Below are 23,804 nucleotides of genomic sequence, written 5' to 3'. Positions count from 1 at the left end.
GTTGTTTATTATGGGCCTTAGTTAGGCCAAGCCACAACATTCATTCTTTTTTTTTTTTTTTTTAAAGATGGGCAAGAAGACTTATCTTAAGGTCGCTTTTCTTTGGTTTATTACTCAACTGGCAAGAAAGCAGTTTATAGCTAGTGCCAGAGCTGGTATTCAGACTCTCTTTTTCGATCCTTCTGATCTGCCAAAGTGCTTCTTCAATGTCTATTTTTTGGTTTACTTGCATTTCTTTGTGAAAGACAAATGGGTTTACCTAACAGGCATTAGGAGTATTACTTGGAATTTTAATCTCTAGGAGGGTAGATCTGTTATGTCCTGGAAAGAGCACTTTGTTGGGAATCACAGAGTTGTGAGATCCAGTCCTGTCTGTTACTGATTAATCTGCTTAGTATTAGTATGCTAATATATGCTTTTGGTCCTTGGTTATCTCATTGTGCCAGACAAGATTGTCTTGTTGATCGAATGAAATAAAGTATTTAATTTCTTAGCACAGTGAGAGAGAGTTAACCTTCAATGTGAGCCCTTATTTGTTTTCCTAAATTCAGAACTTGTCATTGGCATTAACCGAGGCAGATGGACTACAAACGTTGCAGTAACATTTCCCAACTGTGTTTCAAATTTCTGTAGGTGTCGCACTAAATAAATAATAATAAAAAAACAACCTATGATAAAAATAAAAAGTTGAGTGGATAAATGACCTTGGGGAATACTATATATTTTACTTTTAGAGATTTACTAGGCATAATAGTGTGTTACAGGCCTTGAGAAATTCTGCTGTAAAAAAAAAAAATTTTTTTTTTAAAACAAAGGTAAACTGAGTTGACCATTAAGCCTCCTTTGAGAGCACCGATTATTAAAGAATATCCGTATTCCGTGGGATAGGCTTTTGAAGCACAGCTTTAGCACAATAATTTGCAGGATGACTTGGTGATATAATTCTCTATAGCAAAAGGCTCTTCAAGATATGTATAGTACTTACTGAGCCAGTGGTAGCTAATGCTTGCAGTGGAAATTTATGAACTTTACATGAAAACAATCACTGCTTTAAATTCTAACTTTTGTGAAATTATAGGCTGAATTCTATGACAAAACATTGAAATTCTCCCAGAAAAAAATTACTAAATGCTAGCAACCTATATCAGGGTGAAATTACAGTATTTTTGTTTTGGAATTGATATTACTTGTTGAGATAATTGCTAATATAGTTTTAAAAGTTATAGAAATCTTGGTCTGAGGGCTCAGTTTTGTTCATTTTCAGTATGATGATATTTTTCTTCAGATTCTGATTTGATATTCTTATTTTTTGTCAATTTGGCAGTCCCGCTGAAGAGAATTATTTAGGTAGAAAGAGTTACTACTAAAGGACATTTGGGCTTAACTCATGTTATCCTAATACATTTGTGTTTTTGGTTTTCATTTCAGAGGACACATTGTTAACTCATTTAAGTGAGATTACACACGTGGGAATACCGAATCCTTATAGTGGGATACCAAGTGGTTGAACTTGGTAATGTATTTGGCAAGTGATTATATTTTTATAATGTGATGTAGGAGTCAGACCCAGTGTTTTCACCACTGTGCTTCAGTACCTAGCAGCAGAATAGGCACTGATATTTGTTGAATGAGTAAGAGAAAGAATAAATAAAACCTAATAGTGAAGGGTGTTGTGGAAGTAAGTAAAGTTAGTTATTGCTAAAAATACTGCAGATGAACGGACGGATGCAGTAGAGTACCACAGAAAGAGCACTGAACCAGGAGTCAGACTCTCGAGTTCTCATTCCAATCTGAAGGTGAATAGCCATGTGACCTTGCACAAGTTTCTGGATCTCTTCCTTGTTGGGTAAAAGGAGGACTCATAATAACCACTTCTGCCTAATTCATAGGTTGCTGAGAGAGTAACATGAAACACTGATATATCAATAAAATGCTTTGCAAATGCAAATGTACAAAGTCAAGGTCCCCCCCCCCCCCCCCGCCCCACCACATGCCTAGCACAGTGCCTTGAACAGTATTAGCATGGATATGGACTTTCTCTCTTAATACTAAAAAGGAGGCTAAGAAGCAGAGTTAGGACTGATTCTTGGAGTGATTACAGAGTGTTGAGGGTAGAAGGAGGAAGAAGAACCTACAAAAGAGAAGCAAAAAAACCAAAGAGGAAAGAGGAGAATCAGGCCCTCTACTTTCCAGACATGATTTTCACTAAGCTTTGTTTATGTTGTTTGGGAAAAGGATAATTAATGCTCAGGAAATAGCTTTTGACTTAATTTTCTGAACTATGCCTAAGTAAATTTTCCCCCTTTAATATGAGAAGTATGTGAGGGTGAAGAGAAGTTCCATTTGGGAGCTTAAAAATTAAAGACCTTTGGGACTTCCCTGGTGGTCCAGTGGTTAAGAATCCGCCTTCCAGTGCAGGGGATGCAGGTTCGATCCCTGGTCGGGGAACTAAGATCCCACATGCCACGGGGCAACTAAGCCCGCATGCTGCAACTACTGAGCATGTGAGCCACGACTAGATAGCGCATGTGCCACAATTACAGAGCCCACGTGCTCTGGAGCCCATGTGCCACACCTGAGCCGGCGTGCCACTAGAGAAAAGCCCCTGCACTGCAATGAAGAGCCTTCATGCCACAGTGAAAGATCCCGTATGTTGCAACAAAGATCCCATGTGCTGTAACTAAGACCCAACACAGCCAAAAATAAAGTGAATAAATAAATAAATATTAAAAAATAATTTAAGACCTTCACTTAGGTAGTTTGAGTACTTAGGCTTTGGTTTTCTGTAATAACCATGAGTAACTTACTGTGAAAACATTGAAGGTCTTAAGTCACTAAACTGTTCTTCTCTGCTTCTGGGATGCCACTGTGGTCTGGACAAGGAGAATTCAGCGAGCATTCAGTATCATGGGAAGCACCTAGGATGAAGCACTTCTTACTCTGTTGCTTAGCACACTACAGTCTTGCGCACCACCAGACTGTGAGCTCTGGGAGGTGTGAAGGCAGGGACTTTTCTTTTGCTCACCATCGTAGCCCTAGCACACAGCAGAAGTATGTGAGCCAGTAAGAGTGTGGGTGAGGAATCATAATCAGATTGGTTATTTCTGATGAAATGGTTTTAAAATTGTGGATATCATTAGGGGATTACTAATGTATTTTTGCTTATTGCAGTACACATATATTTGATTTCTGGAATGGCTTACTTGAGGAAAATCTAAAATGTGATACTTCTGATACATATACCAAACCAGGAAATAATTTCTTTTGTCACAAAAAGATCATTTGCATGTGTAAAAAAAGATTATTTAAAATAGCAAGGTACTTTAGTATATTTATAAAATGATTGAGTTGTAAATTAAGGAAATTAGTAAATTTTCAGAAAGGTACATCTTAGAATGTAAGGAACAGCTGAATAAATCTTATTGCCAGTGATCATATGTTGATTATTTTTGGTGGGTGGATATTAGTGGATTGATTATCTCTAACTTTCTTCTCGTTACCACATTTTACAAAAATATAAGAAAAAATTATAGGAGGCAAAATTAAATCATTTAATTATGTGAAACACACCATACTTTTGGAAAGGTGTGTGTGTTTCCAAAAACTTTTGGAAAGTTTTTTCAGGGAGGGTTGGAATTTGAAAGTAATAGCTAAAATCCAGTATTTGAATAATATATGGTTGTTAGTTACCTTTCTAACCTCTTACTTTAAATCTGTGTTGTTTAGTATGGTAGCCATTAGCCGTATGTGGCTACTTTTATTTAAATTTAATTTAAATGAAATAAAATTAAAAATTAAGTTCTTCAGTTGCAGTAGCCATATTTCAAGTGCTCAGTAGCCACACAGAAGCATGTGGCCAGAGGCTACTGTGTTGAACAGTGCAGATAGGGAACATTTCCTTCCATCATCAGACAAAGTACTATTGGACAGCACTGTTCTAAATTAATGAAAATTGCTAAGAGATTTCACCAAATTTTATATCCTGAAAATTGGAGAATAGAGTGGCAAGAAATTGAAAACCTTTTCTGTTGGCATTCTTTTTTTAAATTTATTTATTTATAAATTTATTTATTTATTTATTTTTGGCTGTGTTGGGTCTTCATTGCTGCGCACGGGGTTTCTCTTGTTGCAGCGAATGGGGGTACTCTTTGTTGCGGTGCGTGGGCTTCTCATTGTGGTGGCTTTTCTTGTGGAGCACGGGCTCTAGGCGTGTGGGCTTCAGTAGTTGTGGCACACAGGCTCAATATTTGCAGCTCACAGGCTCTAGAGCGCAGGCTCAGTAGTTGGGGCGTACGGGCTTAGTTGCTTCGTGGCATGTGGGATCTTCCCGGACCAGGGTTCGAATCCGTGTCCCCTGCATTGTCAGGCAGATTCTTAACCACTCTGCCACCAGGGAAGTCCCTCTGTTAGCATTCTTGTGTTAAATTCTCTAGTAAGAGAGAGAGGGAGATGACTTTTTAATTATGGAGTTCTTGCTCTGTTCGTATTTGATGTCAATTACAGCCAGGCCAGGCTGGGACTATTATCCCCATTTTACAGAGGAGATCAAACCTAGGGAGTATTATCCTCATTTTACAGAGGAGACCAAACCTGTAAGTGGAGCAACTATAATTTGAACCCAGGTTTGTCTGACTTTAAATAGCATACTTTTTGTTTTGGACCTCAGGAGTAGTGTTGAGTTGATCATAATCTCCCAGTTCATTGTCACCAGTCATCAAGGACTTTTTCCCTCTCATCCACAGGCAACCATTTTAATATGTTTGATGTATCTTTTTGTTTGTTTCTGCAGAATACATACTGTAGCATCAAATTCATGATTTTTACATTTGCGTAGAGGGTATTATGTATCTAATGTGAGATTTTCCTACTCTACAATGCTGTTTGATGATTTAAGTACCCAGCCTTCTTCTTTTTTGTAAATTTTGTGAGGAATTCTTTGTAAATGTTGTTAGACTTTTTGTAAATGGTGTTAGACTTTTTGGCTTGCTCAGGGAATATTGATAGGATTATTTGTCCCCGAATGATGTGTATAATTCTTAAAATTTAATCCTTGAATATTTACTGAATATTTACCACAAGTCAACTACTGGCCAGGGGAGTATAGCAGTGAACAAAACAGACAAAAGTCCTTGCCTACACACAGGTTACAAAATAGATAACAAGTAAAATACATAGCATAATATTTTGAGAACCATAAATCAGGGGAAAAGGATAGAGAATGCCAGGTGTGAGTAGAGCTGTATTTTAAATAGGAAGGACAGAAAAGTCCTTGCTGAGAAATTGACATTTGGGTAAAGATTTGAAAGAGATGAAGGAACAACCCATGAAAATACTGAGGGGAAAAGCATTTCAGGCAAAGGGAACAGTGAGCATGGTAGCCCTCAGGTAGGGGTGGGGATGCACTTGATAAATTTGACCTCCTGGAAAAGAGATCTGTGTGGGTGGAAAGATGGGGTGGGGGTCCAAGAGGTAATGGGGTTAGGTCCTAGGGCCTTGCAGGATAGTAAGGGATGATGCCAGGTGCCAATCACACCTTAAAGGCCAATATGCAGTCAGTCTTAGGAATTTAAATTTGAATTTAACTGTAAAATGCAGCTCGCAAGCGACCCTAAAGCTCCTTGCATTCCAGCTTGTCCAGCATTCCTTCTCTTGTGTCTGGAATCCTCTCCTCCCCCTCATCCTTCATCTTTGATGTTTTCCCTGACCTTTTCTGTCTGTTTTATTTGCACCCGCATCCCTGTTCCTATCTCAGTCTGTACTTACAGAATGGCCATCTTATCATGTTTACTGTTTTATGCCTTCAGCCAGGAGCTCCTTAAGGATGAGGATGATGTATATAATTTTTTATGGGTTACTTTTGTTTTCTTCTTCACCAGTAGGAGGTCAGTGATTACTTCTAACAGATAGTGGTGTATGGGAGCATTGTGGTTGCTGTTTTTTTTTTAACTTGAAATTTTTATTGAGCTAATTGTAGATTCATATACAGTTGTAAGAAATAATACAGAAAAAAAGACAAAAAACGAAAAATTAAAAAAAAGAAAAAAGAAAAAAAGCAGTGCTATCCTTTTGTATACTTTGTCCAGGTGCAGCTGCTTTTTATGCTTCTGATTTATATGTAGGCTGGAAAGGGGGATAGACAAGCTGTTAGAATTATGTCAAGTAAGAGGGAAAGCATGAGGCATTCTCTTGTGAATGTAATAATACATGAACTTTAGCATGTGGACTTTATTTTAGTTGCCTTTTTGCTTAATTTTTTAGTATGTGTTTCAGATACCGAAGTTATTATATAACTGACTTCTGTGTAAGTGATATGATATAGTATTTCTTTTTCTTTAAGCAAATTGAATTTTTCATACAAATTCTGTTGAAAGTAATGAAATGATTTATGTGTATGCTTTGTTTTAGGTTGTTTCACGAAGAAATCCAGAGGATGTCCAGGAGGTAACATGTTTATCCATATGAAAATTTTATTTTATGTATTTGACAAAAATTTAATTAAATGCTTTATTGAGGAAACAATTATTTGTATGTCAGTTTTTGTATTTGTATGTTTATCTGGAGATTGTCTGCAATTCATTAAACAATAGCTGAAGTATCTTATTTCAGACCTATTAAATACATGTTAAGTTTCAGTAGGTGTTAAGTTATATAAATAAGAATTTCAGGAATTATAGTGCCGTTTATAATGTGATAATTTTTCTGATAACTACCACTCATAAGATTTCAGTATCAGTTAAGGGCCCCTCTTTACCTATTTCAAAATCATGATGCCTGTTTGGTTAAAAAAAAAAAAAAAAAACAAAGTATTTGGTAACTAGTACTAATTTTAAAGATCATAATAATAAATTATGTGTTTCCGTTTACTTTCATTTTTATACTGAGTTGGCATGTTAGAAAACTGCTTTGGGTGTAGATGTTTCTTTTTAAAATTTTGTAGTTCTTTTACAGACTATTTCCCTCTTTCTGAAATAACAGCTTGTTATATTTTTGCTTAAAACTGTGGAATTCTCTATTTATAATTACTTTATCCTTGTTATATATCCTTTAGGAATCCTAACTGTGAGGAGTTAGCTTTTTTTTTTAACATTTTAAAATTTACTTTCATTTTGGTCCTTGCTTATTTACAGTAGGATTAGAAGAGCATATATATATATATATTTTTTTTCTTCCTACTAAAGTGTTTAAAACAGATGTTGTAAATTCGCAGTCTTGATTCTGCAAGTTATTTTTTTAATTGCATTTTAATGTCTTCAGGTGGGCTATATGCTATCTATTTAGCCACAAGCCCCACTACTCCTTACTGTACATACCTAGCTTGATTCATAGATTTAAGTTGATTGTTTGCTGCCGGTTGGTTTGAATTTGTGACACATATTTAGATAATATTTTAACTTTTATATATTACCGTTACTTGCTATATCTGATCTGATATTTGTTTTTGTCCTGTTCTTAAAAAGAGTTCAATAAAAGACACATTTTAAAATGATTTCATACTTTTTCCTTAGGGGTTTTAAGATATCTCACCCCACCCCCCACCTATAGCCAGGAAGAGAATATTGTAATATTGTTATTTAGGAAGAAAAGGCTATATCTATATCTATGTCTAGATCTGTATCTATATATCTCTATCCTTTCAAAATGGCAGTGAAAATAACTTGTACCTTTGATTGATAAAGTACTGTTTTTACTTAAGTGTCAGTTGATTAGTATGAACTATTCCTTAGAATTCTATTAATTATGTTGAATTAATAGTCAATACCAGGCTATTCTGCTTTTGAAAATTTACAACTCTGTTAGAATTGAAAATGGGTTGTGTTTCTGTGCTGTAGTGATTGCTGTGCTGTAGTTTGTGATTGCTGTGCTGTAGTTTGTAGCTTGATGTTCCCCTTTTCCAGGGAGAATCCTGAACCAACCTATCCATGAACATACTCTCTGCCATTTCCTTAATCCTTTTTTGGGGAAATCTCTTTTATAATAACAACTGTTGGTGAACCATTCATCAGAAAACTCTTGTAAGTGTCCTTTAGTTAGATGATTGCATGGTCCTTTGTTAGAAATGGAATAAAATTTTGAAAAGAATGTCTTCTGTCTAGCTTGCTTCTTGAAGTATAAATAACCTTGAAGTTATAGCAACATTTTTTGGTTTCCCACGTATTTCATTTAAACATTGGAATTCTTATTTAGGAGAGGAATTTTACCACCTAGAATTTGTTTCTATTTCCTTTTTTTTCACTTTCTTTCTCTGTTAACAGATTCATTTAGTTATTGCTTAGAATTTAGTCATGCTTCACAAGTGCTATTGAAGATCAGTAGATGTACTGCTTGTCTAAGCAAGTATAGGGCTAATAATATGGTATCCTTATAAAAGTGGAGAAATTTGGCTCTTTTATACACACACACACACCCCCCTTGGTGCATGCTACCAGATAGCTCTGTTTTCTTCCTAAGGATGCCAAAACACTCATATGGAGTAAATAATTTAAAATTATCCAGGATAGTTTTTTCTTTTTATCTTTTAAAAATTCCCTCTAAATTTTTATTTAAGAGCAGCATGGGTGAATCTTAAGGGGGACAGCAATAGTTAATGTGGCTTCTTGTTCAGTAGATTCTCTAGAGCAGGGGTCCCCAATGCCCCGGGCCACGGACTGGTACTGATCCGTGGTCTGTTAGGAACTGGGCCGCACAGCAGGAGGTGAGTGGCAGGTGAGCGAGCAAAGCTTCATCTGCCGCTCCCCATTGCTCGAGTTACCGCATGAACCCCCCCCATGCCTCCCCCTCCCTCCCCCCCCAGTCCGTGGAAAAAGTGTCTTCCACGAAACTGGTCCCTGGTGCCGAAAAGGTTGGGGACCACTGCTCTGAACACTTGCAGAAGGTAAAGAAAAAGATGGAGATGTTGTGCCCTCCTCCCCCCACCTTTAAAAAAAAAAGTAACCTATAGCTCTGTTTTTCTCTAGGTAGTAAATTTCACTGGGGAAATGTGGGAAGGGAGAATCAAAATAGAACTTTCTATGTATCATGTCAGAAATCTCTAACGTTGAAGTCATTTCATAAATAAAATAGTTTTAGAAAAGCTATTTGAGCACATTCGGAAATGTGTCAAGGGAAAGAAAAAGCTCTTCAAAAGGGAAGGAAAGAAAATCTGTAAGCAGATAGTATGGTAGTGATGTTATAGGAAAAGATGATCCAGCTAGTTTTAAATATTATATGAGAGTAAAAAGGACAAAGTTAATTGAATTGAGTGGTTTTGTAAAAGATCTAAAGTTTTTTTGGTATCGTTAAGAGAAATTATCTGAAAAGAAAGCATTTGTTTTATGTAAAAAGTATTTAAGGCAGTGTTTTTAATGAAAATTAAGCTTTTATTAAATTTGTAGTCTATTATGATTGTCACTGAACTAATATTTAATTGAGGAATTTTATTCAGAGTAACTATAATAAATAGGAAATTTCTGCAGGGTTGGTTCTGCAGAGTAATAGCTGTTAATATAACTTTTTTTTTTTCCTGATAGGAAAGAATTGATTATTAGAAAAAATATGTTTTGCATGTATCTTTTGGGACTTTGTATAGTCCAGTTATAGGCATCCATACTTGCTGATGTAATGGACATGTGCTTTTGTTCACATTTACATTTTGAAGATTTCTAGAAATGTCCAAGCTCAAAAGGAGTAAGAAGAAAAGGAGGCAGTAGATGGTGACATTTTGGGGATGCTTTGATTTCCTGCCTTTTTTGAGGGTTTATATTTGCTCTTAGGTATTTCACTTCTACAGTCTTAGAGTCCAGAATAAGGAATATATGAGTGAATAAATTAGGGCATGGTGAAGAAACACAGATTCTCTAATTTTTGCTATGACAGACTATCTGCTGGTTTATATGCCATGGTATTATTATTATTATTGTGATTCAATTGCTGACTTTTGCCCTTTAAGTTACTCTGACTTTATCTGAAAATGACCCTAACTAGAATATAAATTTTTTTTTTTTTTTTTTGCGGTACGCGGGCCTCTCACTGTTGTGGCCTCTCCTGTTGCGGAGTACAGGCTCTGGACGCGCAGGCTCAGCAGCCATGGCGCACGGGCCCAGCCGCTCCGTGGTATGTGGGATCTTCCCAGACCAGGGCACGAACCCGTATCCCCTGCATCGGCAGGCGGACTCTAGAATATAAATTTTATCTGCAGATTTAATTCTTTCCATGAGCTTCAGTCTTTTGAATAGTTCTCGTGTCTCATTTATAATGGCTTTAAGGATTGCATTTCCCTTATGTAAGATTACTGTCATGAGGACTTCGCTGGTGGCGCAGTGGTTAAGAATCCACCTGCCAGCGTAGGCACGGGTTCGAGCCCTGGTCCGGGAAGATCCCACGTGCCACAGAGCAACTAAGCCCGTGTGCCACAACTACTGAGCCTGCGCTCTAGAGTCCGCGAGCCACAACTACTGAGCCTGCGTGCCACAACTACTGAGCCTGCGTGCTACAACTACTGAAGCCCGTGCACCTAGAGCCCGTGCTCTGCAACAAGAGAAGCCACCTCAGTGAGAAGCCCGCGCACCGCAACGAAGGGTAGTCCCCACTCGCCACAACTAGAGAAAGCCCTCGCATGGCAACAAAGACCTAACACCGACAAAAAAAAAAAAAAAAAAAAAAATTACTGTCATGAGCCCACCACCCATTTCCCCCTTAAGCCCTTGGCACGTGTGGTAGGACCATAATTTGATCTATTTAAAAAATATAAAAATAACACTATTTTCCCGTGACAAAATTATGTTAATGTATCAAAATTAGAAACTACAGAGAAGCAAGATAAGAAAATTAAAATCACTTGTAATCTCACTGTCCTGAGACCTTTTACTTTTCGAGTGTTGGTTTGGCTCTCTCAGTTAGTTCCTCTTACTCTGTCTTTTACTGGAACTGTTGATTTTCTGCTGTCAGCATTTGTCTTGTTTACTTCCATTTAAAATAAAATCTCTTCTTCCATCCAGGTGTCATGTGTCATGGCATAGCTGAGCTTCTTAAATACTTACTTTGTGCTTGGTTTCTTCTTTACTTCTGCCTGACCCCCGTCATTCAGTTGTTAGATTCCTCATCTTGTTAGAAATGCTGAGAAATGTTTTCTGAGTGATTACCACCTCTCTCCCGATGACTCCCCAGTTAATACCTCTTGTTTAGTTTTTGCTCTTGAACTCCAAACCTGTCTTTTCTATTGGACAACTCCAATTAAATGCCTCACATGCACCTAAATAAAATATGTCTAAAATTGAACTTCGTTCTTATCTCAAAACAGCGTTTTCTCCTTTGCTCTTTACCTTAGGGAATAACACTACTATTTATCTACTTGCAAAAGCAAAAATTTTAATAATTATATTTGACATCTCACTCTCCTTTTAAATACTTCATTCCCAACCACTTCTCTCTCTCTGTCTTTTTTTGTTGTTGTTGTTCTAGCTGTTATGTCCCTTCAGTGTGCCCACCTAAGTCAGTACTTTGTGTAGGTGCTCCTTCCATAATACGCTTGGGCTACTGTTTTAAGCATTTATCATGCTGTCTTGTGATGTAGTTATTGTGTTGGCTTATTCTTCCTAATTTGACAGGGAACTCTTTAAAGGAGGGACTTTGTTTCTCATTTCTTCATCCTTTGTGCCAACACAGTGCCTAGCATAAAGTAGGCTCATGAAAATATTTGTTTTGATGACTATTTTTGTTGTCAAGTAAATGAATAAAAGGAAGGATAAGGAGGAAGCAGTTTGTTTAAATTAATTCATATTATAGTCTGACTAGTCTCCTAGGATTAAAAGCAAGTCTCCTATATTAAAGCAAGACACTTAGTAATCATGGTAGAATTTTTGATAGTATGGCAGAGTTTAGTGAAGAATTTCTTATATACAGGAGTAGATTTTTTGACAAGTCTCTTAAATCACACTTGGTTGGTTACCTCTTTGGCCTAAGATTTGCTTATTAGCATTACACTATTGAGTTTGTTAGAAGTGAAATAATTAGGTTTTTCAGAAGTAAAGGCCCCAATATACCGGTAATGGAATTAAAAACTCAGTTTTACCCTATTTTGTGGCAACTGAGGGGCTGAATCAGCGACATCAAGGCCCTGTGTCAAATTCTTTTTATTAAGTGTTTTTTTCTTTCTAATTTAATCTAAATAAGTTTAGACAATAATTTAAACTAATGAAAGTAAACTTTTACATGTTGTATAATCGAAATGATTGTTATTTTGTTTTTTTGAAATATCCTAATTTTAGTGATATTCTGATCAGGATTTACCTTGCCTCCAGAAATCTTGTTACTATTTTTATTGAGGTTTATGAAATGCAAAAGTTTAGGTTAACTATTTGCTACAAAGCCATTTTTTTTCAGTGTTTTTCAGATTATTCTTTTAGGCAAGTGCTGAGTATGTTTTTTATGTTTAAAAATTGTCTAAACTACTTTGTGTTTATAAACATGCTGTTTTTGAGATGAATGTATATTTTGACATCTAACTCGTTTCCAGGGTAATAGTAATTAATGTTTGAAGGGGTTAAGTGACATTTTATGTAGTGTAAACCTTTTTTGTACCAGGTTGATATTTTTCTAGTATGAAGAAAATAGTACTTGTTTAAAATGAAATTTAAAAACCCAAACAGAACAGTTTGAGGAAGAATTGCTGCTTTATATTTTTAAATAAAATATTATTAGTTAATTTTAGACCGTTAACCATATTGGTTAGAACGTATATGTTTGCCTTTGCATGACAATTTTGAGCACTTGAATAAAAAGATTATTTGTTTTTCAGATATCTGTGGTTTCACTGTGAGTTACACATTTAATTATCTTCTCTCTTTAGATAATTGTATGGAAGAGATACAGTGACTTTAAGAAACTACACAAAGAACTATGGCAAATTCACAAAAACTTATTCCGACGTTCAGAATTGTTTCCTCCATTTGCTAAAGGAATAGTGTTTGGTAAGTGATTATTTTGAAATTGTGATTTTGAAAAGTGATGATTAGCTAATTATGTATATATACTGAACACTGAAACACTGTACCATGAAGTCAGAAGCCCCTTATTAAGATAATTCCTATCATGCCTCAAGCAATTGAAGTTGTTTTTTCATGTTCTTTTTTTTTTTTTAAGATAGGAGATTCCTATTTTATTTCTCCAGTGACATATTTGCTATTGAATATAAATTAAAGGCCTGCTTGCACACCAAAGCCAAGGCCTTTAGGTGGTTCAGTCAAAGAGGTAAGACCTCTGGCTGGCTCACATGAGAATCGTCCACTCCTTGGCCCAGATTTTGGGATTTTGCCAGCTTTGGATTCATCAGTAATTTCTTCAATATCCTTAAGTGTCAGACCCTCATAGTAGTTGTCATTTATTTGAATCATTGGTGCATTTACACAGGCCCCTAAACATTCCACTTCTATAAGAGTGAAAAATTTGTCAGGTGTAGTCTCCCCAACCTTTATTCCAAGCTTTTTCTGAGTAGTCTCCAGTATGCTGTCAGAATTTCGAAGCATGCAAGGTATAGTAGTGCAGACTTGAATATGATACTTTCAACTGGCTTTCTATTATACATTGTATAAAAAGTTGCTATACTCTCATTAGAGGTATTTATAAAACTTCTGCAGCCTTGTTCATAGCAGAGATGGGCAGCCATCCATTCTGTCTTTGGGCTAAATCCAGGACTGGAAGCACAGCTGCTGCTTTATGCCCTCCTGGGTAGTTTTTTACAATGGCCTCTATCCTCTTATAGTTTTTTGGTGTGAAATCAAATGGAGTATCTGGGTTATTCTCAGGAGTATCTCTCTGTACAAATAAGGCTCCTCCAGCTCCATTCTGCACAGCTGTCTTATGCAAATTCCTTATATGTCTTCCCCACTGGGCAGTGAGGCAGGCCGCGTGGGCCCGAGTGCCACGGAGAGGAACATGGCAGGCCAAACTGCAGACCTTTCAGGTCACCTGTTTTTTCATGTTCTTGCTGTGGTTTTGTTAACTCAGAATGCATTTACTCCTTTCTTTCATGAAAAAACAGCACCAGAACAACAACTCAAACTCTAACCGATGAAGCAAATAGAAAAACCCTGTAGGAACATGAGGTGACATTGAATTATTCTTATACAGTTGTCCCTTGGTGTCTGTGGGGGATTGGTTCCAGGACGCCCTGTGGATACCAGAATCTGTGGATGCTCTAGTCCCTTATATAAAATGGTGTTGTGTAGTCAGCCCTCTGGATCTGCAGGTTCTGCATCTATGGATTCAACCAACTGTGGATCGACACCTCATATAAGTGAAATCATACAGTATTTGTCCTTTTGTGACTGGCTCATTTCACTTAGCATAATTTCTCAAGATTCACCTATGTTGTATCAATAGCATGTGTCAAAATTTCCTTCTTGTGTCTGAATATAGTCCATTGTGTGTGTAGACACCATTTTGTTTATTTTTTCATTCATCAGTGAACACTTTGATTGCTTTTACCCTTTGGCTATTAAAAATAATACTGCTGTGAACATGGGTGTACACATATCAGTTCAATTCCTGCTTTTAATTCTTTTGGGTGTATACCGAAAGTGGAATTACTGGATCATATGGTAATTTTATTTTTAATTTTCTGAGGAACCATCATATTGTTTTCCTTAGTGGCTGCTCTATTTTACATTTCCACTAGCTGTGCATAACGGTTCCAGTTTCTCTTCCTCCTTGCCAACACTTGTTATTTTCTGTTATTTTGATACTTTGGTGTTCCTTTTTTTGCCTTCGTTTTCACTTACTTAGTTTACTTTTTCTTTTTCTTTTATTTTTTGCGGTACATGGGCCTCTCACTGTTGTGGCCTCTTCCATTGCGGAGCACAGGCTCCGGACGTGCAGGCTCAGCGACCATGGCTCACGGGCCCAGCCGCTCCAGGGCACGAACCCGTGTCCCCTGCATCGGCAGGTGGACTCTCAACCACTGCGCCACCAGGAAAGCCCTTAGTTTACTTTTTTTTATATTAAATTCTCTTTGTTAAAAAAATTCTCTTTGTTAAAATAATTGATATGTTTTTTAATCCCTTGACTGGACCTTGACCAACAGAGTACAGAATGTTATTTCTTGTTTTTTCTATAACTTTACCATAAATTTTCTTGTATGGACAGCTTTATATTCATCCTGTTATTTATTTTAAAATTAATTAATTTTTGGCTGTGTTGAGTCTTCATTGCTGCGTGCTGGCTTTCTCTAGTTGTGGCGAGTGGGGGCTACTGTTTGTTGCAGTGCACGGGTTCTCATTGTGGCGTCTTCTCTTGTTGCGGAGCACAGGCTCTAGGCATGCAGGCTTCAGTAGTTGTGGCATGTGGGCTCAATACTTGTGGCTCACAGGTTCTAGAGCGCAGACTCAGTAGTTGTGGAGCATGGGCTTAGTTGCTTCATGGCATGTGGAATCTTCCTGGACCAGGGCTCGAACCCATGTCCCCTGCATTGGCGGGCAGATTCTTAGCCACTGCTCCACCAGGGAAGTCCCATCCTGTTATTTTTTAAAAATCAATTTCTGCATGTGGAGTTATAGAGTCAAAGTATATGGACGTTATTTTTCAAACTAGACAGTTTTTTTTTTCAGGTTATAAAGTACCATATGCAAATAACTCAGATGATACAGAAAACTACTTAAAATAAAAATTCAACCTTAATACCATTTCCTAGATGGTGTAACATTTTAGCATAATTTTTAGACTCTGTGTGTGTGTGTCTGTGTGTGCTTGTGCTTGTGTGTACATATGAGTATGCACATGCTTCTTTATCTTTCTGTACATTTAAACTTCAAAATTGAAGTCTTGCTAAATGTAGTCTTGAAACCTCTTTTTCATACAGTGGTATATTGTGATTGTCTTTTCGTATCAATAAAAGAATCTACATTATTAATTTTAATAGATGCATAGTATTTCAGTTTTTGTATATACCATGATTTATTAACCAACCTTTTACTCATATATTATTTTTAGCTTTTTGGTATTATAAACAACACTGCTTAATATTCTTATTTGTACACTGTAATGCAGATGTGCAATTATTTAATTAGGATAAATTCCTGGGAGCAAAATTGCTTGGTCAAAGGGTATGCATATTTCTGTGACTTTTGTTGCATATTGCATTATTGTTTTCAAATAATTTTAACATCAGTATTCTTTATACATTGGAATAACTTTAGAAGTCAAAGTAATGCAGGTATACCTAAGAAAATTGAAAAACAAAGCACAAAACAAAGCTAATAGAAGAATGTTCAATAAAAAGCAGTAGTTTCCTGGAGAGCAGCGTCAGGATCATGATAGCATGAGATGATCGCTTCTTTCCCCTTCAGTCTATAACTAGTAAAACAACTCAACAAAGTTTCCTTTGCCTAACAGAACAGGATGCTGAAGAGATCCACACATTTTTACATCTGAAGGTGACTGGACTGAGCACATAGAGGAGGTGGAACCAGGGGAACAGTGGAGGTGGTACCTGCAACTCCAGCCCCTGGCCATGGTGACTGAGTCCACAGCCCCAGAGAATGCGGTAACAGCAGTGGAGGCAGCGCACATGACTCTGGCCTTCCAGCTGCAATGGCACCTGCAGCCACAGGGGACCATGCAGCAGGGCATGTGATCCCGCTGATGCACTGTCAAAAGTCAATGATAAGGAAAGAATTTTAAAGGCAGCCAAGGGAAAAAAGATAGTAACCTGCAAAGGTACCCCCCCATTGGGCTTTCAGCAGATTTCTCATCAGAAACTCTATTGTCTGGGAGAGAGTGTGATGACATACTCAGAATACTGAAAGATAAAAAATGTCAGCCAAGAATAGTCTTATCTGGCAAAGTCGTCCTTCATATGAAGGAGAAATAAAGGCTTGCCCACACAAACAAAAGCTAAGGCAATTTATCACCATTATACCTGTCTTATAAGAAATGTTGAAAGGAGCTCTTCTACCTGAAATGGAAAGGCAAAAGTACACAAAACTTCGAGTAAGGTGATAAATAGATAGAATCAGAAAGTACAGCTCTGTGGCAGAATAGGTTGTTAAACACAATTGTGACATAAAGATTAAAGGGAAAAAAAGCATTAAAAATAACTAGCTACTTCAACTTGGTAATTAACTCACAACATAATGGATAATATGTGACAACAAAAACATAAAAGGGGAAAAAAGAAACATAAAACGGGAAGAGGGAAAGGATGGAACTGTATAGGCAAATGAAGATATGATACTATCAGCATAAAAAGGACTATCTTATCTATGAGATGTTTTATACAAACCTTATGATAACCACAAAACAAAAAATCTAGAGCAGAAACATGAAACATAAAAAAGAGAAAACTGAGCAAAACATCACAGAAAAACACCAAACTGGGACTGCTCTGGTGTTGCAGTGGATAAGATTCTGCACTCCCAATGCATGGGGCCTGGGTTCGATCCCTGGTCAGGGAACTAGATCCCACATTCATGCCACAACTAAGGAGCCGGTGAGCTGCAACCAAATAAATAAATATTAAAAATAAAAAAATCTTAACCCCCCCCCCCCAAGAACACCAAATTAAAATGGCAGACACAAACACAAGAAAAAAAAAAACAATGAAGATAGAGAGCAACCAGAAAATGATAAATAAATGGCAGTACTAAGTCTTCATATGTCACTAATCATCCAAAATGTAAATGGATTGAATTCAATCAAAAGAAACAGTGACCAGATGGATTAAAAAATAAGACCCAACTATTTGTGGCCTCTGGGATACTCAGCTCTAAAGACAAATACAGGCTCACTGTAAAGAGATGGAAGATGATACTCCAAGCAAATGGCAGCCAAAAGAAAGCAGGTGTAGCCATACTTAGACAAAAATAGACTTCAAGTCAAAAAACTAACGAGACAAAGATGGTCATTATATAATGGTAAAGGGAACAGTCTGTCAAGAAGACATGACATTTACTAATAATATATACATCTAACATAGCACCAAAATATATAAAGCAATTATGTAACAGTCGTAAAGGGAGAAACTGACAGCAACATAATAATAGTAGGGGACTTTAACACCCCACTTACATCAATGGATAGATCATCCAGACAGAAAGTCAACAAGGAAACATTGGCCTTAAATGAAACATTAGACTAGACTTATTAAATAGACATATACAGAACATTCCATCCAAAAGCAACAGAATACACATTTTTCTCAAGTGCACATGGAGTGTTCTCAAGGATAGACCATATGTTGGGACAAATATCAAGTCTCTTTAAGAAGACTGATCAACTACAAGAAGGCTGGAAGAGGTCACAAATATATGGAGACTAAACAACATGCTGCTGAACAGCTATTGGTCAATGAAGGAATCAAAAAAAGACATGAAAATAAGATGTACCAGAATCTGTGGGATGCAGCAAAAGCAGTTCTAAAACAGAAGTTTATAGCAGTATAGGCCTACTTCAGGAAACAAGAAGAATCTCAAATAATCTAACCTTACAGCTAAAGGAACTAGAAGAAAAGAACAAATGAAGCACAAAGTCAGTAGAAGGAAGAATGTAATAAAAATCAGAGTGGAAATAAATGAAATAAAGAATTAAATGAAAGAAAAGATCAGTGAAACTAAGAGCTGGTTCTTTGAAAAGGTAAACAAAATTGACAAACCTTTAGCTAGACTCACTAAGAAAAAAGAGAAGGCTCAAATAAATAAAATCGGAAATGAAAGAGGTGAAGTTACACTGAAATACAAAGGATTATATAAGAGACTGATATGAACAAATATGCCAGCAAATTGGACAGCCTGTAAGAATTGGATAAGTTCTTAGATACAAGCTTTCAAGTCTGAAACATGAAGAAATATAAAATCTGAATAGACTGATTACTAGTAAAGAGATTGAAACAGTAACCAAAAACCTCCCAAAAAAAACAGAAGTCCAGGACCAGATGGCTTCACTGGTGAATTCTGTGAAACATTCGAAGAAGATTTAATACCTGTCCTTCTCAAACCCTTCCAAATATATTGAAAACAAGGGAATGGTTCTTAACACATTTTATGAGGCCAACATTACCCTGATACCAAAGCCAGATAAGGACAACACACAAAAGAGAAAATTACAGGCCAGTATCTCTGATGAGCATAGATGCAAAAATCTTCAACAAAATATTAAACAAATTGAATACAACAATACATTAAAAGGATAATACACCAAGATCAAGTGACATTCCTTCCAGGGATGCAAGGATGGTTCAGTGTCTGCAAATCAATTAACGTTCTACACCACATTAATGAAATGAAGGATAAAAATCATATGATCATTTCGATAGATGCAGAAAAAGCATTTGACAGTTTTCAATATCCATTTATGATAAAAACTTTCAATAAAATAAAATGGGTACAGAAGAAATGTACCTAAACATAAACGTATCTAAACATAATAAAGGCCATATATGACAAACTCATAGCTACCATCATATTCAGTGGTGAAAAACTGAAAGGTATTCTTCTATCAGTGGGATCAGGATGCCTGCTGTTGCCACTCTTATTCAACATAGTATTGGAAGTCCTACCCAGAGCAGTTAGGCAAGAAAAAGAAATAAAAGCCATCCAGATGGGAAAGGAGGAAGTAAAACTGTCACTATTTGCAGATGACATGATTTTATATATAGAAACCCCTAAAGATTTCACCAAAAAACTATTAGAAATATTAAACGAATACAGTAAATTTGCAGGGTAGGGAATAAAAGTACAAAACTCTGTTGCATTTTTATACCCTAACAATTAACTAGCAGAAAGAGAAATTAAGAAAACAGTCCCATTTGTAATCCCAACAAAAAGAATAAAATACCTAGGAATAAACTTAACCAAGGAGGTGACAGATTTGTACGCTGAGAACTGTAAGGCATTGTTGAAAGAAATTGAAGAAGACACAAAGTAATGGAAAGGTATCCCATGTTCATGGATTGGAAGAATTAACATTGTTAAAGTGTCCATATTACCTAAAGCAATCTACAGATTCAATGCGATCACTGTCAAAATCTCAACATTTTTCACAGAAATTGAACAAAAAATCCTAAAATTTGTATGGAATCACAAAAGACCCAGAACAGCCAAAATAATCCTGAGAAAAATGAACAAAGCTGGAGATATCACACTCCCTGATTTCAAATTATACTACAAAGCTGTACTAATCAAAATAGCATGTTATTGGCAGAAAACAGGCACACAGATCAATGGGACAGAATTGAGAGCCCAGAAATAAACCCAGACATATATGGATAACTAATTACAACGAAGTAGCCAAGAAAGTACAGTGGAGAAAGGAAAGTCGCTTCAATAAATGGTGTTGGGAAAAGTAGATAGACACATGCAAAAGAATGAAACTAGACCACTACTTTATACCATACACAGAAATTAACTCAAAATGGATTAAAGATTTGAATGTCAGATCTGAAAGCATAAAATTCCTAGAAGAAAGCATAGGCAGTACTCTCTTTGATATTAGTCTTAGCAATAACTTTTTGGATATGTCTCCTCAGGCAAAGGAAATAAAGGCAAAAATAAATGGGATGACATCAAACTAAAAAGCTTCAGCACAGCAAATGAAACCATTAACAGAATGAAAATACAACTTACTAAGTGGGAGAAGGTACTTGCGAATCGTATATCTGATAAAGGGTTAATATCCAAAATATATAAAGAACTCATACAACTCAACAACAAAGAAAACCAAACACCCTGATTAAAAAATGGGCAGAAAGTCTGAATAGATCTTTTTCCAAAGACATACAGATGTCCAACAGGAACATAAAAGATGTTCAACATCACTAATTATTAGGGAAATGCAAATCAAAATCACAGTTAGGTACCCCCTCATGCTCATTAGAATGGTGATTATCAAAAGTGTTGGAGAGTTCCCTTTTCTCCACACCCTCTCGAGCATTTATTGTTTCTAGATTTTTTGATGATGGCCATTCTGACTGGTGTGAGATGATATCTCATTGTAGTTTTGATTTACATTTCTCTAATGATTAATGATGTTGAGCATTCTTTCATGTGTTTGTTGGCAGTCTGTATATCTTCTTTGGAGAAATGTCTATTTAGGTCTTCTGCCCATTTTTGGATTGGGTTGTTTGTTTTTTTGTTATTGAGCTGCATGAGCTGCTTGTATATTCTGGAGATTAATCCTTTGTCGTTGCTTCATTTACAAATATTTTCTCCCATTCTGAGGGTTGTCTTTTGGTCTTGTTTATGGTTTCCTTTGCTGTGCAAAAGCTTTTAAGTTTCATTAAGTCCCATTTGTTTGTTTTTATTTCCATTTCTCTAGGAGGTGGGTCAAAAAGGATCTTACTGTGATTTATGTCAAAGAGTGTTCTTCCTGTGTTTTCCTCTAAGAGTTTGATAGTGTCTGGCCTTACATTTAGGACAATGTAGTTTTAATAGAGTCTTTTTTTCTTATACTACATAGGTAAGTCAAATTCATGCTGCATGCTAGTTTGCTAAATATTTGGACCGTGCCTTTTGTGGTAGACAGTCTCCAAGATGGCCACCTGTAATCCTCCTCTCCTGCTAGTTACACATTGGTGTCTTCTCTTCCCAGGGATTGGTCTTTGGGACCAGTAGCATAAGGAAAAGTGACAGTATGTCATTTCTGAGATTAGGTTGTAAAGGCCATGGCTTCTCTCTTGGGGATGTTCCCTCCCTCTCTCTCATTACTTGCTCTGAGGTTTACCAGCTTTCATATTGTAAGGACACTCATGCAGCCTATGAGGAGGCCCCCATGGAGAGGAACAGGGGGCAACAGCCAACACCCTGCAGGCATCTGACACCTGGCACAACCATGTGAATGAACTTAGATGCAGATTCTCCAGTTCCTGTAGAACTTTGAGATGATTGCAACACTGACTGACAGCTTGACTGCAGCCTCATGAGAGACCTTGAGCTAGAACCATCCAGCCAAGCCACTTTTGGATTCCTAACTATCAGAGGTTGTGTGAGATACTAATGTTTATTGTTGTAGGCTGCTAAGTTTGGGGGTAGTTTGTTACATAGCAATGACTACTTAATAGATTTTTTTTTTTTTAACCTGTAAGTAGAGTGCTGTTATGACAAAAACCAAAAAATGTGGAAAGTGGCTTTGGAATGAGCCATGGGCTTTGAGGAGAGTGTGAGGGCCTGAAGTGTCCTGAAGAAGCTATTCATAGAAGCCTCACGGTCGTTGATAAGACTGCAGGTGAGGGTTTGCAGGAAAATCAGGTAACTGTTACTGGAAATTAGAGGAAGGTAGTGGATCCTTCTTATGTAGTTGCAGAAAGTCTAGCCACATGGTTGCATACAGTTATTTGGAAAGTAGAAAATGTACCAAAGAAGAGGGTAATGTAGCTAAGGAGATTTCCAACCAGAGTGTTTATAAGTATGGTGTGGTTTCTTCTTGCTGCTTTTAGTAAAATGTGAGAGGAGAGAGAAATTAAAGGAAGGATTGTTTTTGTGGTGGCTTAAAACAATAGAACTTTATTTTCTTGCAGTTCTGGGGGCCAGAAGTCTGAAATAAGTATCTTTGGGCAGAAATCAAGGCGTCAGCAGGGCCTAGAGCCTCTAGGGAAGAATATGTTCCTTGCCTCTTTCAGTTTTTGGTGACTGGGTGTGTCCCTTGGCTTGTGCCAGCATCTTGTCAATCTTCAAAGCCCTCATCTTCAAACCTCTGTCTGCTTCATCTTCATATTGCCTTCTCTGTGAAATCTCTCTCTGTTTCTCTCTTATAAGAACATTTGTGATGGCATTTAGTGCCCACCCTGATAATTCAGGATAATCTCAAGATCCTTAATCAAAAGTGCAAAGACTCTTTGTCCAAATAACATATCATCTACAAGTTCCAGGAATTTGGGCCTGGTATCTTTGGGGTCATTTTTTAGACTATCGCATATATTCACCTTCCTCCCTCCCTCCATGTCTCCATCCCTCTCTCCCTTCCTTCTTCCTTCCTTTCTTCCAAAACTTTTAAGATCATGAATATATCCTGCTCTTCTACAAAATTGCCTCTTAGATTTAGCATCCATTGATTCTTGCATGAACCAGTGTTTGCATGATGGCTACAAAATAATGATTTTTCCAGTTCCAGCACCCCTTCCACATTAATGATTATCCTCCCTTCTCACTTTATCTGTGTATCTTTGTTAACTATTCTTCTTTTTACTTGTATCTGTTTATCTGTCTATACAACTATATGTCTGTGTATTGTATCTGTCTGTATATTTATCCATCTATCCATTATTTATTTGGACACATATACCTATTTTTTCCCCCTAATAGTTTAGAATTCATTAATGTACTTAATTATTTTGATGCTCAAATTGTCCTAGTTTTGACCAGTAGGAGACCTTTTACTCTGGCTTTTCTGTCCTTGTAACTTCTTCCTATCAAATTTTTTTTTTTAAAGTACTTCTTACTTTTAGGCATAAGAAGATGTTCATTGCTCATCTTGAATTTATTATGCTCCAGCCCTGGAATCAGCCGTCTTTTCACAGAGCCCTGGTTGCTTTTTGTGGGGAATGATTTTAGAAACTATGTTAGTTATCAATTTATTGCATTTTAGCTCCAAATCAACCTTTTATTGCCTTATTGGACCTACTGTTCCAACTGGCATGTATAAACTTAATCTGCAGAGGGTATTGGAGGGACCCTGCGGGAGATACGGTTTGGGTGTACTTCTGTTCCTGCTTGCTGTGTTGCCAGTGGCATGTGCGTGTGTGGGCTGCCCAGTGTGCTCATCCTCTAGCAAATTTTGTTGCCGGTTCCTATCTGGGGCTTCCTGCCTTCCACCCTTGGCCTGCTGACACCACAGCAAAATTTCTT

At 36.9% G+C, this 23,804-nt stretch overlaps 1 protein-coding gene and 1 pseudogene across 5 annotated transcripts in view; one reads left to right on the top strand and one right to left on the bottom strand.

Moving 5' to 3' along the window:
- RPS6KC1 (ribosomal protein S6 kinase C1) overlaps positions 1–23,804 on the top strand; it is a 221,614-nt gene that overhangs the window by 26,314 nt on the left and 171,496 nt on the right. For all 5 annotated transcript variants that reach the window (XM_067728978.1, XM_067728975.1, XM_067728976.1 and 2 more), the window contains exons 2-3: positions 6,406–6,441; positions 12,824–12,944. In XM_067728978.1, the coding sequence (XP_067585079.1) occupies positions 6,406–6,441; positions 12,824–12,944 (157 nt within the window). The remainder of the gene's footprint in view (positions 1–6,405; positions 6,442–12,823; positions 12,945–23,804) is intronic.
- On the bottom strand, positions 13,145–13,910 carry LOC137219835 (NADH dehydrogenase [ubiquinone] flavoprotein 2, mitochondrial-like; annotated as a pseudogene).

Source organism: Pseudorca crassidens, chromosome 2 (genome assembly GCF_039906515.1).
Source record: "Pseudorca crassidens isolate mPseCra1 chromosome 2, mPseCra1.hap1, whole genome shotgun sequence".
NCBI lineage: Eukaryota > Metazoa > Chordata > Mammalia > Artiodactyla > Delphinidae > Pseudorca > Pseudorca crassidens.
Note: the sequence above shows the minus strand (reverse complement) of the source record. Positions and strands in the feature narration are given on the sequence as shown.